This window comes from Solanum lycopersicum, chromosome 3 (assembly GCF_036512215.1).
Source record: "Solanum lycopersicum chromosome 3, SLM_r2.1".
Lineage (NCBI taxonomy): Eukaryota > Viridiplantae > Streptophyta > Magnoliopsida > Solanales > Solanaceae > Solanum > Solanum lycopersicum.
The window spans coordinates 7975821-7993354 of record NC_090802.1 but is presented as its reverse complement, the minus strand read 5'-3'; the positions used below and the strand labels follow the sequence as shown (position 1 = coordinate 7993354).

Sequence of the window (17534 nt, the reverse complement as noted above, 5' to 3'; positions counted from 1 at the left end):
CAAAGCTACAAAATAGTAATTATTTTGCTATAAGTAAGTGGCGATTAGAAAAAAAAGATTTAAAAATATATATGCCAAACCATCCAATAGTTACATTCCATAACGTTTACAAAATAAAATGTTTACTTGAGCACTTGTTGAATACATATACTTGCAATTATAAGAAGATAATTTATGCAAAAAAGTTATCTGAAATTTGATACCCTAGCAAATTAAGTACAAGTAGCATCTTAATAAGGCAAACTAAAATAGCTAAAATGCAATAAAAAAAATTGTATCTAATTTATTGCAAGCAATGGAGTGTTGGGATCTTCTGAACCTGCAAAACATTTGCAATGGGGCCCCGAATCAACTTGAAGCGACAAGTTTCACCATAAGCTATTTTGTTATCTTTTCGAAAGGCAGACTATCCTTCTTTTATGATAACCATACTCCTAGTATACTCTATTTCCACTTTCCATTCTACTCCTTTTTCATTAACCAACCTTATATTCTTCATGTTTAATATGTCTGTTTGTTGGGCGAATCTCAACGGGATAGCCTAAAAAACATATTCATCAAACAAACAAGATCATTAGATTTTCTGGAAAATAACTAGAATGTGCAAATCTAGCGAATTAAAAACACAATGTAAAACTATTAAACCTTACCATACAAGTAGCATGTGACTTTTTTATAACCATTTAAAAAAACGGATTGTCACCAGTTAAGTCCACCAAACTGTATCGACTGCTATAATTATTTGGACCAACTTTTTCACTTATACTATGAGCTTCTCCAACCTCCTTATCTGCAACACCTTGACATAAGTATAACAACTAGTACAATATTCTACTAATGAATTCACTTAATTAATAGCTAATAAAGCACTTAAGATGTTTACTTACGCTTCTGAATTACATTAGCATTAGCTTGGGCAACTAGAATATCTTCCTCTTGTTCATCTGATTAAATATCTTGATCTATTGGATATTCAATTTCTGTTTTACTCTGATCATATAAAGCGACAGCAAAGTGACAACGCGGGTTGTATGTGAATATTAATATGCTCTTGACTATTATTGAGTAATAGTCACAAAAATCACTCCATCCCTTGGCTAGCCAAATTTGGCCTTGATAATTTTCCACTTCAACCTCCCAAGCTTTTCCATGGGGAGCCTCAAGAAACACGGGGTTTAACATCTTCTCGCAGTTTTTTTTGGCAAATACTACTGGAATCCTCTGCATGCAAAAGAAATGGCAAATTTAATTTCATACAAATATAATTAGTTTAACTTATATCTTGGACTAAATCAACAATTTACAAGGACTAAAATTACAATTAATTACTTACCAGACGGCTTAATTCATCTAATGAAGTAATGATTTGGATGAACTTAGGGTTGTTGGGAGAAGAGCTCCTTAAGGAAGATCCATGGAACTCGTTTGCCATGATAGATGGTAGGATGGGAAATTGTTTAAGAACTTGTTTAATATATATATAGGAGTTTGATTCACGAGAACCATGCACAACCCGCTCACGAGAATTCTATTGTATTTCTGTTATCACATGATTCTTGTGATGACTACTGTATTGCTTTGTCTTGGAATAATAACCAGATTGTATTTTTTTTGACTTCTTTTTAAGATTCATTCACCTAACCCTATAAATTACCACTTATTTACACTCACGTGAATGTGACTACTATTGCTTTGTCTTGGAATGCACAAAGATAGTTTTGTCCTTTTTCTTTTCATTCTTTTTGACTTCTTTTATAGACTCATTCACCTGACCCTATTACTACTTATTGACACTAGCACTATTATTCTACGTTTTATTTATACTAACTAGTGAAATTTGCGGCGATTGTAGAAATATATTTAAATTTATCATATCATCTTTCTTAGGATATTGAAATAATTTTTAAACAATATATATTTTTGAGTTAATTCATAAATGTGAATCATTTAAAAGGTATATGCAGTGTATGAGCATTATTTATATCAAAACATAAAATAATGCAAGTTTGCTACTCCAATCCAAAGATAGTCTGCAAAACTTAAATTCTTAAAAACTAATATGAAGAAAAAAACAAATGTTTTTTGAAATACTAAAATAGGGCAAGTCCCCAACTGTCGCAATGGTGTGAGTCCTTTTCTATCTTCTCGCCACAGAGTAAGGAAAGCACTACCAAACCAATAAGAAAGAAGGAAATTTATGATGTAAGGCCCTAGCTGGCTTGGTTCTCTCTTACTCTTGTCTACACTCCCCTAGACCTTTGTTAATAGGTTTCTCGTTTGCCTAGTTTTGTCCCAAACCAAAGAGGAACAAAGAAAAAGTACGTAATGGACATACCTTTAACTCTCATGTCTTAAGGACGAGATATTTTTCCCATTTCATTAATAATGTCTGATCCCATGATAAGTGTTCCAACTAATGCAATTACTATATTAAGTTCATTCACAATATTAGTGACATAAGGTGTAAAAAATCAAATTAAAGCACTTACTGAAAGAAATATGGAATTATCAATACAGTTGTACAACACTACATCTTCTTATTAAATTAGATTGAACAGTAATATGAGCTGATTGTGCCATTAGTGTTGCGCAACTTATCAGACCTTTCATCAGCTAAAACAAGATAGGGAGACATTTGAGAAACTACAACATATTCTTTCGTAAATTAAATTTGATGACAATTTATTTTGGGGTTTTAATTAAGTCACTATGCTGTTATATCCAATTGATTTGGTTTTACAAAATCAGCTAGTGGACTTGAAATTATAGATTCATTTGTGGTCCACCTGACTTAGACAAAAATTATATATTTTATCCACCTAGTGATGTTGTGATTGAATTTCGAAGATTCTTATATCAATCAAGTACATTCTTTGACATATATCTTTTATTTATATTTACTACAATAGAACATGCTCACTCTTTCTAAAATAAAGATCCATAGATACATTGTTTCCTTCCATTTAACAAAGGAAGGAACTAACACAAAGTATCTGAACGAAATATACGCTTGAATTTAGAGTACTTAACAAGTGAAATAATATTATATTCATTCAGCAGAATGACACATGATGACATTGAACAGAAGCTTGGCTCTATTTAAACACAAACTCCTTTAGTTGAAGTATCAAGTTACTATGTATATTAGAAAAGAACTCCTAGCTACTGACGGCGTTATGGTCTGGTAATTTGAATGATTTATTATAATATAGAACTAAAGATTGATCACGTGATAATGTGACTTAGAAAAAAATAATAGATAAATTTTTGATTTGGGGCATGTAGAATCACATTCTTTCCAGAGTCATAGGGATTACAAGCAATTTTTTTTATCAGAATGGAACAAAGTCTGAAACCTATGTGCAATTGAATAAGTTGATAGAGTGGGTAAAAGCCCCACATTGATTGGGTAGTGGACCGGTGGTGGTATCCTCATATGGACTATGAAATCCTTCCTTCATGAGCTAGGTTTTTGTATTGAGTTAGGTCTAGATATTGTATCAAAGTTAGGTCCATCATAATTAGAACTCCTGGTTCGCGTGTCAGTTTAGAAATCCTCCCCAAATGAACTAGCTTTTGTGGTTTAGTTAGACTCAAGTAGTGTCATATTTCTTACATACACCACATTCGGAAGTTCACGTAGTTATAGAAGCAGTCAAGGAAACCTTTTCGATAAAAATATCATTTAATCTCATTTTCTGAATAGATACAACCTTTGTGTTCAATTAATCAATATAAATATTATGAAATTCATGTTTATAATCACTTATTTCAAGAATGATCTTTTATATTTCTAATCATTAGGTGAGTCAAATTTTATCAAATGAATTACAAGAAGTGAGTTATTACTATAAATTGTAACGAAACGAGATGACAGACTTCATTATGTGCATAGCTAATAAATCAGATAAGATATTTTACTATGCTAACTCAATTACACAAGGTTGGAAGCCAAGTTGGATATCATCATATGCTTTTCCTCCATATATGAGTAGTGTTTCTTTCATGTCTTAAAGGCGCCTTTGACAATAAAGGAATGAAGACGGAGGAGCGACTACAAGGCACTTGGCAATGGACACAATATTTTTATTCGACCTTTTTTTTAAATTGTCCCACATTTATAGAACGAATGAGGTATAGATCTTGCACATTTTTTGCCTCATTATCTTTCCTCTACCAATGAAGGGTCAAAGATTCAAATCTTTACAGGGTAACAAAGTAAGACATGCCATTTTTGTATATATGAAACTTGTGAGAACCTCGATTAATTCACACTCAAAATTAAGTCTAGCCTTGGTCGTGAAAATGAATATCTTTTTCAAGGGAATGAAATTTAATTTGTCTTTATACATTGGATTTTGAGAAATTCTAATTGATTAAGACTAAAAATCGTTCTATTTAAATTCACAATTGAAAAGGAGGGAAGTAGAGTAGCACTAATGCTTGTTATAGTTGTGGCAAATCGGATCACATGGTAAAGGATTGTCCGATAGGAGAAGTCAAAACAAGGGAAGGAGAGAGTTCAGTCTAATGGTCCAAGTGAAGAGGCTTCAAGGAGGCTACGATTCTTCGCACTCAAGTCTAGGGGTGTAGAGAAAGGCACTTCTTGTGAAGTCTCGAGTGAGTAGCCTTAATTAGTCCTTCATGTATTTGACTGTGTGTGGTGTGTATACCCTAGTATGAGGTTAGGATTCCTACTCGTAAGGCTATTGTTCCTTATCTTTTCGTATTTTGTTGCTATTGGCTAAATGTGCATAGCGATTAAGTTATGAACGGATCGGCATTACGATGTGTAATGGTCATTTCATTCGGGGACGAATGTTCCTAAGGGGGGAATAATGCAAAGATCCAACAAAAATTAAATAATAGGTACTTAAGGTGATTTAATTATTAATTAAAAATCTAAAAATTTAAGGGAATAATGGTCCTTTCACGTATTAATTAAAATAAATCAGATTTGTATTAACCTAATTTAAATCCTATTCGACTAAGTCTTGAATTTAGTCTCCTAATCATAATAACACTCTACCTCTCTCTCTCTCATTCTCCATATATATCTCTCACGTTGGTTTCTGCCAAAAATAATTTCAAGAACTGAAAATACATCAAGAGTTAATCACACTTGAAGAACTCACAAGAATTTTTAAGTAAAAGAAAAAGTAATCAAAACATCAAGGCTAAGAGAGGTTCGTTTAGTGAGGTGTGCGTTGAAGTAAAGTGGGCGTGGGTTGGAGGAGTTTCCGGGAAGCAACATAAGCATTTCAACATTGATTAAGGTATGAGTTTCTTATCTCTTGGTCCCTTTCCCAAGAGACCCCTTAAGGTTCAAGATATTCATTCCGAAAACTAGGGTTGTTTCCCCGTTGTATGTCCCTGTCACTAGCTCCCATTGAATTATAGGTTGGATATGTTTGCTGGTATAAAGTAAGGATGGAATGAGTTTTCGTGATGTTTATGTTTAAGTATGCATGTTCGGAATTATGTGATTATTGAATATGTTGTCCGAAATCATGTGAAAAAGTGATGTGTGTGTGCAATGTGTGGTAGTGAACTTAGTCATTGTTAGAGGTGTGAAATGGCATGTTTAATTCTCTTAATTTAAGTGCAAAAGTTGTACACAATGTGATATTCATCATAATGAATTGTGGCTGATTGAATAACAATCTTTTAGCCAAACAAACCTATGAAAGATGCACCTAAAAATGTGTTAAAATGGTCTACGAATTTTCTTAGGAATTCAAGTGAAAATGATGATAAAAATGAATTGAAAAATGACAAAAATTTCCAGCAACAATGCAACGTTAATTTACACTAAAGTTTAATGAAGGAAATCTGGAAATTTATTAAATTTTAAAGGAATGAGGCCACCAGGATTCGAACCTGGGACCTCACCTGTCAGAAAGCAGTAGCTCGCAAAAAAAAGGGGCTGGGGGGGGATCGAACACGCGACCTGGGGGGAAAGAGAAGAAGGAAAAAGGAAATGGGAGGCGTGGGATTCGAACCCACGACCTCCCGATACACGCGAAAAGGGAAGAAGAAGGAAAAAAAAGAGGAGGGGCTGTGGGGAATCGATCCCACAACCCCTCAATCAACCAGCAGCAAAAAATGAGAAGCCAAGGAAGGGGAAATTAATTAAGGGAAAAGAATGGGGTCGTGGGGATCGATGCCACGCCCCTCAGCAGCTGCCAAGATGGAAGGTAAAAAAAAATAAATAAGGATGTTGTGGAGGCTCGAACCCCCAACCCGTCGGTTAATTAGAATTCTAATTAAAAATAGAAAATTTAATTCTTTCATGTAAATATGGAGATTTAATTTAGAATTCTAATGAAAATAGAAAATTAATTGTTTTGTGTAAATGTTGAGATTTAATTTAGAATTCTTATTAAAAATAGAAAATTAATTCTTTCATGTAAATGTTGAGATTTAATTTAGATTCTAATTAAAATAGAAAATTAATTATTTGATGAAAATGTTGAGATTTAATTTAGAGTTCTAATGTTATGAATATTAGAAATAAAATCAATGAAAGATATAAATGATATCCAAGTGATTCAAGAATTGGGTTCCCGTGCCCAAACCTCCGTATTGATACATAAGTCATATGTGAGTAAAATATTCAAGAATAATACCATCTACGTAGATCAAAAATCAAGACCTTGGCATATATACAAGATACATAAGTCTTGTAATGCATAATCTTAGGAAAGTAAGAATCACTTAACGAACTATAAATGAAGCCCCATGGCTTGTATATATAGACACATAAGTCTAACCTACGTTCAAAAATAAATGAACCTAAGATATACGTAATGAAATGAAGAAATTAACATTCACGAAATAAGAGGTGAATAACTACGAAAAATAAAGGTGTGAATAATGAAGAATGTGGTGACAATCATGATGTGAGGCTAATGTATATGATGAGAGCAATCTCAAATGAGCCTAAGTAAATGTTACCAATACGTACTCACCAATGAGAGTGTAAGATAATGAAGAGACCAGTCTCTATGAACACTCTAATGAAAATATTGAGTTTAAAACACTTAATACTAACGATGAGATGACAAATCATCTATTGAGATATGATGTCCTCATACTAGAAGCCAGCTTCCATGATGTATGAGTTGAATGTAATGGAACTTTATACTGAGCACCGATAGGCTAGCTATGAGTGGTGATGCCTTCTTTCGAGAAGGGAGGTGGTTCACGTAACTCTCATGAGAAAAGACTGTTCGGCTTGCCGGGTAAGGGTCTCCATACATCTCCTAGTCTTTAAACCTATACTGCTACTATAGGGATCTCGCGGGGTTAAATTCCCATATACGCTAGCATGTTATTGAGTCACTTTTACCGGTGATTTCACCTCTTTTTGATGTGGAGGAGACACTGGATTTCATGATGCTCACATGATCTATGTCGGTCAAAGTTAAAGTTCCCAATGAATGAATGAGGCCAGCCTCAAATGAATCATATAAAGAAATGAATGATACCGAAGGTGTTAGGATAGGATAATCAAGAGTATTCAAGTAATGACATTAGGTTATTCCGTATCATTACACAGGAAACCCGATGAAAGTCTTAAAATACATCCTGCGTATAGCTGGTGTTCAAACTGGCCTATGAATAAACTGAAATGAGGTACGTATGAATGAATGAAGCAGACGCTGTGTTTGCTAAAGAAGGCTCCCTAGTTGAGGTCCCATATGTTGAGCCCTCATTTTGGAAAGTCTTAAGGTCAAGTCCATGATAATAAGGTCTCATGGCATATGAATGAATAATACAAAGGAAGCTATGTATTATATGTTATGTGCTATATGAAGATATTATGTGTTGCTTGTCATATAATAATTATAATGATGCATGTCACTCTCATGTCATAACTTTCTCAATCTCAATTTGGCAAGTCCACTAGCTTTACTTCCAAAAATCATGTCGTTAGGAAAGATCTATTCTTTCTCATGCATGTCCTTGGTGTGTGCTTGCATATACCCATACTTAGTACAAGTGTGTACTAATTCCATACAAACATCAATTTTTAGGTGCAGGCACAGGTGGACGGTAGAGCTAAAGGTTCGCTGTTGCAGCTATCTGGACATCCGCATTCATCCGGAGTTTGGTAGGTCCTCATGCTTTCGAGGATGCTACTGTTTTACATTCTAGCGTAGTTTTAAAGTTAAGCTAGTTGAGTATGTTCCACTAGCGTTTTTTTCCTGTTTTTGTTCAGAATTTGTATTTGTGCTATTTTGGCCGATATACGATTAATACTTAATGAATTATTTCTTTCAGTTGCTTATCTCTAAATGTTAGATGTTTGATGATGAACGATTACGAAATATTAAGAATTTTAGCAAGTATGATTAAAGAATCAAAAATTTCAAATTTTCCGCTAAAATTAACCTATGTAAAGTAAGAATGACGTAAGTAGGCTTGTTTGTGACCTCTGAGAGGTCAACGACGCCGGTCTCGTCTCTAGACTCCGTTCGTGACAATATTCTTGAATTTAACAAGCTCTTCTATATAAAATATGAGTGAAAATATTTAATTAGAAATAAATCCAACATTTATAGAATATATGGGAGAGGAAATTAATCTTCATCGTTACTCTCATTAGGAGAAAAAACTACCATAAATTACATACATAATTATAAAGCTAGATATAGACAAGATGATGTGACACATCTCTTGGTATAGAAAATTACTACTATCTCTTATATTATATTTTTTTGAATTTTTTACTTCATTATTTTCATTAATAAATTTGTTTGATAATTATAAAAAAATCTTACACCTAAATAAATCTCATGAGTTATATAAAAAACCATATACCTTTGTATTCTCACTTAATTAACTACATGTCACCTTAATTCCCTTCTATCTAATTCTTTTATCAATCTATAAATATCAATTATGTATGGAGTTGTTGGATAGTTATTTTCATTTTCTCCTTTTTAACAAGTATCTTTTTTCGTTTATTTTTTCAACGCTAATGTATTTAGTAATTAATAGAAAGTACATAAAAAAAGGTGACGTAAAAATATGGCCATAACTTAGATGAGTATTGAGTTTGAAATGAACATGATAAGTGAACACATTTTCGCCCTTAGACTACAAATTAAACAAACACCTACTGATTTCTAAGGGGCAAAGTAGCCTTTCTAAATCAGAAGAAAGGTGAAATTGTTGAAACAGGTACATCTCAGGCTTCGCAGCTAATAAAATTTGAATCTCACTTTTTGACATATAAAATGTATATGTTGATGAATCAAGGTCCTTGTAGAATTTGCAGCAAGTTTTCCTCTTTATAAAACCTTGTTATACAATAGTCGTGAGCTAAATTAGTGATGATGCGCCCAATCTCTTGCTTCTTTCTCCAACTTAGAATTAGACTCACCAGGGTAGTTAATAGTTTTAGTTTTCTTGAAGTGCGTGATTTGACGGTCTTTCTCAATCACTCTCCACAACATAATCAATGTCTCTTTTAGATAGTTGAGGTTATTCTTTTTTTCCCCATTTAATGGAATTAGTTCATAGTTTATAGATTCTTCTTTTTTCTTGATTGGATAATAATTAATAATATGTGGTCACCTTCTTCATCCTCTTGTGATAGTTTCTTATATGTTTGTTGTTCATCCTTATTAAGGCATGAGTGCTAGATGCTCATCCATCTTGAAGGAGATAGGGAGGAATTAGTATGTCCTGAAAGACTTCTTCCTCTCTTCTGGTCTCTCAATCGTGGCTTAATTCTAATCCTCATTTATCAGGCGGGGCTAGTGGGTTTAGGTCTCGAGAAACAGAACGCGACAACTATTTTAAGACGAAGGCAATATTAAAGTAAGTGATAAGGTAGATTTTCTCTCTCTTTTCTTCCACCGTGACTTATAACTGTTCACAAAGATGCAAAATAGTAATTGATTTGCTATAAATAAGTGACAATTAGAAAAAAAAGATTTAAACATATATATGCCAAACCATCCAAGAGTTACATTCCATAACGTTTACAAAATAAAATGTTTTACTTGAGCACTTGTTGTATACTTGCAATTATAAGAAGATAATTTATGCAAAAAAGATATCTTAAATTTGATACAGTAGCAAATTAAGTACAAGTTTGTCAGTCTTTTTAAAGCAAACAAATAGCATCTGGCTAGAATCTTCATAAGACAAACTAAAATAGCCCAAAATGCAATTCAAAAAAATTGTAGCTAATTTATTACAAGCAAAGGGGTGTTGGGATCTTCTGAACCTGCAAAACATTTGCAATAGGGCCCCGTATCAACTTGAAGCGACAAATGTCACAATTAGCTAGCTTGTTATCTTTTTGAAAGGCAGTCCATGTTTCTTTTATGATAACCCTACTCCTAGTATAATCTATTTTCACTTACCATTCTACTCCTTTTTCATTAACAAACCTCATATTTTTCATGTGGATTATGTCTATTTTTTGGGTAAATCTCGACGGGATAGCCTTAAAAACATATTCATCAAACAAACATGATCAATAGATTTTCTGGAAAATAACTAGAATGTGCAAATCTAGCGAATTTCAAAACACAATGTAAAACTCTTAAACCTTACCATACAAGTAGCATGTGCCTTTTTTTATAACCATTTCAAAAAAAGGGATTGTCACCAGTTAAGTCCACCAAAATGTATTGACTGCTATAATTATTTGGAACAACTTTTTCACATATATTATTAGCTTCTCCAACCTCCTTATCTGCAACAGCTTGACATAAGTATAACAACTAGTACAATATTCTACTAATGAATTAACTTAATTAATAGCTAATAAAGCACTTAAGATGTTTACTTACGTTGCTCAAATACATTAGCATTAGTTTGAGGGCAATTAACTGGAATATCTTCCTTTTCATCCTTGATTACATTAGCGTTAGATTGGAAAATTGGAATATCTTCTTCGATTACATAAGCATTAGATTGGAGAATTAGAATATCTTCATCGATTACATTAGCATTACCTTGGGAAACTAGAATATCTTCCTCTTGTTCATCTGATTCAATATCTTGATCTATTGGATATTCAATTTCTGTTGTACTCTGATCATATATAGCAACAACAAAGTGAGAACGCGGGTTGTATGTGAACATTAATAAGCTCTTGACGCTTATTGAGTAATAGTCACAAAAATCACTCCATCCCTTGGCTAGCCAAATTTGGCCTTGAGAATTATCCACTTCAACCTCCCAAGCTTTTCCATGGGGAAACTCAAGAAACACGGGGTTAAACTTGTTCTCGCAGTGTCTTTTGGAAAATACTACTAGGATCCTCTGTGTGCAAAAGAAATGGAAAATCTAGTTTCATACAAACACAATTAGGTTAACTTATATCTTGGACTAAATCAACAATTTACAAGGACTAATATTACAATGAATTACTTACTAGACGGCGTAATTCATCTAATGAAGTAATGTTTTGGATGAACTTAGGGTTGTCGGGAGAACAGTTCCTTAAGGAAGATTCACAGAACTTGATTACAATGATAGACGGTAGGATGGGTAATTGTTGAAGAACTTGTTTACTCTATATATGAGTTTGATTCACGAGAACCATGCAACGCTTGCTCACGAGGATTCTATTGTATCTCATTCATCACAAGATGCTTATGATGACTATTATATTGCTTTGTCTTGGAATAATAACCAGATTGTTGTTTCTTTTTACTTTCTTTTTTACTTCTATTTAAGACTCATTCACCTAACCCTATTAATTACCACTTATTTTCTCTCACGTGAATATGACTACTATTGCTTTGTCTTGGAATGCACAAATATTGTTTTTTTCTTTTTCTTTTTGACTTCTATTAAAGACTCATGTACCCTATTACCTCTTACTTACACTTGCACTATTATTCTACGTTTTATTTATAATAACTAGTGAAATTTGCGGCGATTGTAGAAATAAATTTAAATTTATCATATCAACTTTTTTAGGATATTGAAATAATTTTTAAGCAATATATATTTTTGAGTTAATTCATAAATGTGAATTATTTAAAAGGTATATGCAGTTTATGAGCATTATTTGAATCAAAACATATCCTAATGAAAGTTTGCTACTCCAATCCAAAGATAGTCTGCAAAACTTATTCTTAAAAACGAATCCAAAGAAAAAAGCAAATGTATTTTGAAATACTAGAATAGGGCGAGCCCCCAAATGTCGCATTGGTGTGAGTCCTTCTCTATATTCCCGCCACAAATAAAGGAAAGCACTACCAAACCAACAAGAAAGAAGAAAATTCATGATGTGAGGCCCTAGTTGGCTTGGTTCTCTCTTACTCTTGTCTACACTCCCCTAGGCCTTTGTGAGTAGGTTTTTATTTTGCCTCGTTTTGTCCCAAACCAAAGAGTAACTAAGAAAAAGTATGTAATGGACATACCTTTAAGTTTCATGTCTTAAGGATTAGTTATTTTTTCCATTTCATTAATATTGTCTGATCCGATGATAAGTGTTCCAATTCAAGCAATTACCATATCAAGTTCTATTGCAGTATTAGTGACATAAGGTATAAAAAATCAAATTAAAACACTTACTAAAAGAAATTTGGAATTATCAATACTGTAGTACAACACTACATATTCTTATTAAATTAGATTGAACAGTAATATGAGTTGATTGTGCTATTAGTGTTGTTCAGCTAATCAGGCCGTTCATCAACTAAAAAAAGAAAGGAAGCATTTGAGAAACTGCAACATTTTCTTTCATAAATTAGTTTTGATGACTATAGATTTTGGGGTTCTAATTAAGTAAGTCACGATGTTGTTATATCCAATTTATTGGTTTTCTCAAAATCAGCTAGTGGACTTTAAAAAATTGATTCATTTGTGATCCACATGACTTCAGAAAAACATTCTATATTTTATCCACCTAGTGATTGTTTTGATTGAATTTTGAAGATTCAGATATCAATTAAGAACATTCTTTGACATATATCTTATATATATAGATTTACTACAATAGAACATGCTCAACTCTTTCTAAAATAAAGATCCATAGATACATTGTTTCCTTCCATTTAAAAAAGGAAGGAACAAACACAAAGTATCTGAACAAAATATAAGTCGGAGTTTAGAGTACTTAACAAGTGAAATAATATTATATTCATTCAGTAGAAGGACACATGATGACATTGAATAGAAGCTTGGGTCAATTTAAACACAAACTTTTTTAGCTTGAAGTACCATGTCACTATGTCTATTGGAAAAGAACTCCTAGCTACTGACGACGTTATGGTCAGTTAATTTGAAGGATACATCATAATATAGAACTAAAGACTGATCACGTGATAACTTGAGTTAGAAAAAAACATTCGAGAAATAGTGGCTTTGAGGCGTGAAGAATCACTTTCTTTCAAGACTCATGGAGATTACAAGCAATGTTTTATCAAAATACGACAAATCCTGAAACCTATGTGCAATTGAATACGCTGATAGTGTGGGTAAAAGTACCACTTTGATTGGGAAGTAGACCGGTGGTGGTGTCCTCATATGGACTATGAAATCCTTCCTTCATGAGCTAGTTTTTTGTATTGAGTTAGGTCTAGGTGACATACCTTTTCATGGTATCAATGTTAGGTCCATCATCGTTAGAACTCGTGGTTCGCGTGTCAGTTGGGAAATCTTCCCCAAATGAACTAGCTTTTAGGGTTGAGTTAGACTCAAGTAGTGTCATATTTCGTAAGTACACCACATACGGAAGTTCACGTAGTTATAGAAGCAGTCGAGGAAACTTTTTCGATAAAAATCTCATTTAATCTCATTTTCTGAATCGATACAACCTTTGTGTTCAATTAATCTATATAAATATTATGACACTCATGTTTATAATCACTTATTTCAAGAATGATCTTTTATATTTTTAATCATTAAGTGAGTCAAATGTTGTCACATGAATTGAAAGAAGTGAGTTATTACTGTAAATTGTAGCGAAACGAGATGATAGACTTCATTATGTTCATAGCTAATAAATCAGATAAGATTTTACACTTGGCTTACACAAGGTTGGAAGCCAAGTTGGATATCATCATCTGCATGTCCTCCATACATGAGTAGTGTTTCTTTTATGGCTTAAAGGAGCCTTTGAAAATAAAGGAATGAAGACAGAGGCGCGACTACAAGGCACTTGTCAATGGACACAATATTTTTATTCGACCTTTTTTAAATTGTCCCACATTTATAGAAATAATAAGGTATAGATCTTGCACATTTTACGCCTCCTTATCTAGTCTCTACCAATGGAAGGTTAAAGATTCGAATTTTAATAGGATAACAAAGAAAGACATGCCATTTTTGTATATATGAAATTTCTGAGAACCTCGATTAATTCATGCTCAAAATTAAGTCTAGCCTTGGTTGTGCAAAGGAATATTTTTTTCAAGGGAATGAAATTTAATTTGTCTTCTTACATTGGATTTTGAGAAATTCTAATTGATTAAGACTAAAAATCATTCTATTTAAATTCACAATTGACAAGGAGGGAAGTAGAGTAGCACTAACATAATGTTTGGAATAGTCGATGAATTCAAGAATTAAAAGAGAAATTAAACAAAGAAGATGGGATTAAAGTACTTATGAGACACCAATATACAACTACACCATGTTTAGGCACAAAATAAAGTTTTTATTGGAAAAACTAATTATGTTCTCATGATTCACGAGACAAAAGAGGTAGACCTGACATTTTTCCCTAACATATTCAATGAAGAAATGAAATTAACCATTTGACCATAAACTTTGGATTAAATTTTAAAAACCTATGCTTGAATAATTTTCAAGTTTCAAAATTTGGTTCTTCTTGAGAGAATTTTCACTTTCACTCACAAAAATTCAATTTATTTTAAGTAAAATGTTTGTTCAAACATAAAATCAAATTTCAAAATATGACATCTTCATGAATTAAAATTTTCAAATTTCAACTTTAAAATTTATGCTCAAATTAACAGGAATATGATTTGGATAAGCGGGAGATGGATTTTGGTAATTTGGGGGTGGATTTTGATATAGTGAAGCTTGGACATTTGGATAAGTGGAGGTAGCATTCTGATAAATTGGAGGATTACTGGGATGACTAGCTTGCGTTTAGCAAGCTTGGTTGGAATTTTGCGAAGACCGAGAACGACCTTGGGAATATGAAGAGCTTCTGGGGTTTTCTTTCCCCCATATGAAACAACAACAATTTCTTCTCTTTTCTTCTTCAACGTTCCTGATGATCCGGGTGATGCAGCAACACGAGCTATCTTTCCCGTTTTCAACCTATCTTTGATAGCCTCACCAGCTTTGATTATCTCGACAAATTTTGCTCCTACGAGCAACAGGATTTGATCATAATACTCGGACTCTTGCACCCGCATGAACACTTCAACAATCTCTTTTTCAGACATGGGCGGTCTCACCCTCGCCGCTTCTTTTCTCCACCTATAGGCAAACTCCCTATACCTTTCGATTCATTTTTACTTTATCTTTTCTAAAAAGTATCGATCTGGAATAATTTCTATGTTGTAATCAAATGGATCGATAAAATCTTTGTCATTCAATGCATTCCAGCTGGGCCATTGCCTGGTTTCATGGGAGGTGAACCATTCAAGATCTTCTCCACACAGTCTTCGGCTGAAGAGACACATCAATAGAGCTTCATCTCTTTCAACACCCACGAGCTTGTCACAGTAGGCTCTCAGATGAGCCATAAGGTTGCCCACTCCTACGAAAGTGTCAAACTTTGGGATCTTGAACCCTTCTGGAACGTCCAAATTTTGATGAATACATGTCTTCATAACTAAGCCCAGCGATATCAGGGACGCATTCAAGCTCTTTCATGGCTTTCTTGATCTCTTCTTTTATGTCGAACTTTGCCTCTTTCTTCGCCCTCCACTCCCTTTCATGTTCCTCATAATGATCCAGATCAGAACCGTACTCATCGTGCTAGGTAGGGACGCGAATTTAGAAAGTGTTCCTTTTGGGTAAGGGTGGAGCTACAGAGGAACTCTGGGCATTTTGAGCAGTTTGATAATTCTGTGGGCAAGTCTGCGGATTGGTATTCTGATTTAAGTGGTGGTGGGGTATTTGGAGATTGAAATTATTTTGGTTTTGATTTTGCGGTGGTGGAGCGGTTTGATGGTGGGTATGTTGAGGGTGGGGTGGCATTTGGGATGGTTGTTTTGAGGAGGTGGTGGAGTTTGGTAGGATGCGGAAGCATATTAGGGATTTTGTGTAGTCAGATCTATAATCGACGGATTCTGAGAAGGTGTAAATGGTTGGATCTGGGCTAAGTCCATATTTGAAGAAGGGAAGTAGATTGGAGGTCTCCCATCAGCGGCGTTAGCGTCAAAAGCTGGCGGAGGCAGATCCTATATCCTTTGCATTTCCACCCTTATTTCTGCAATCTGTTGCATCAGCTGCAGAATCAATTCATTCTGGTCCGCTACGGTGGGTTGATCCACCACAACATTAGTAAGACTTACTTCTTCATTACTATCTCCCATGACTGTCTTTCTTTTGTCTGAATCTCATTTAGGGAAGGAATCTGCGGGACCTTTTGATCTTGTGAAATAGGGATGATCTGTCAGCTTTCAATTGACACAGATTAGTTTCAAAGTACCTGAGAGTGAAAACAACTCAAAGGCGGTTTTTTTAATGCATATTCAAAATACAAAATGCATAATATCACACAGAGAGCAGATAAACATAAGTTGCTTTGTTTGATGATATCTTCAACTCACGAGTAAGGACGAAAACACATTTTTTTAACAAGCAGGAGCTTGCTTGTCTTAGTTTTGACACTGTCATGGAAACGCTAAATCACATTAAGCTAAGGTCTTCTTGCAGCTTTTTTTTAATGTCCGTTGATTTGGCCTTCGTATCTTCTCGTAACATGAAGGGGAGAATGAAAATTTTCACAGATAGGGGTCGGGCCTAGAAAGGCTGCCTACGTATCTCACAAGGAAAATTCAGGCCCAACGTAGTTCGAGTACAAGATAAAACATTTTCATTCATTCGTTCATTACGATTACAAGAAAATTAAAAGGCAACAATAGAGTTCTTAAAGATAAAATGATGACGACACACTAGTCATTTTCCTTCTTGTTGTAGCATCAGTCTCCTCCTTTTATATGGCCTAGGAATGGAGGCTTGTAAACAATTTCCTCATCGGCGTCTTCCCCAATCTCTCCAGGGTGAGCGTTATTGGGATCACTATTAGCCCCTTGGCGTAGAAAGGGTATTTTTCACACATTTTCTGAAGTTTATCAATCACCTTTTTATGGAAAGCTTTGTTCTTCTTCCTCAAGGCAGCCATACTTTCTCTCATGGAAGTGAATTCTTCCATTTCCACTGTCAGCTCTTCATCAAGTGACATGCTTTTAGCTAACAGAGTGGCAATCACCGATTTTATCCTCACCTCTCTCGCTTCACTTTCTTACACTTTCAACTGAAACATGTCCAACTTCTCTTGCAAGTCCTCAGTCTCCATCTCAACATCTTTCTTTCTCTTAATCTGTGATGTTAGATCCTCATCCAGCGTC

At 34.0% G+C, this 17534-nt stretch overlaps 1 protein-coding gene across 1 annotated transcript; it reads right to left on the bottom strand.

Moving 5' to 3' along the window:
• Window positions 1–948: 948 nt before the first annotated feature.
• LOC138347351 (B3 domain-containing transcription factor VRN1-like) lies at window positions 949–1432 on the bottom strand. The gene is made up of 2 exons (XM_069295472.1): window positions 1334–1432; window positions 949–1221 (listed from the first exon to the last, which is right to left on the bottom strand). The coding sequence occupies exons 1-2, from the start codon at window positions 1430–1432 to the stop codon at window positions 949–951; spliced, it is 372 nt and encodes a 123-aa protein (XP_069151573.1).
• Between the last annotated feature and the right edge of the window lie 16102 nt (window positions 1433–17534).

What these genes read in the sequence shown, in the direction of transcription:
- LOC138347351 (XM_069295472.1), bottom strand. Translation starts at nt 1,432, where the DNA reads ATGGCAAACGAGTTCCATGGATCTTCCTTAAGGAGCTCTTCTCCCAAC. An exon ending in TAGATGAATTAAGCCGTCTG is followed by an intron (nt 1,222 to 1,333) that starts GTAAGTAATTAA and finishes TTTTGCATGCAG; the next exon opens with AGGATTCCAGTAGTATTTGC.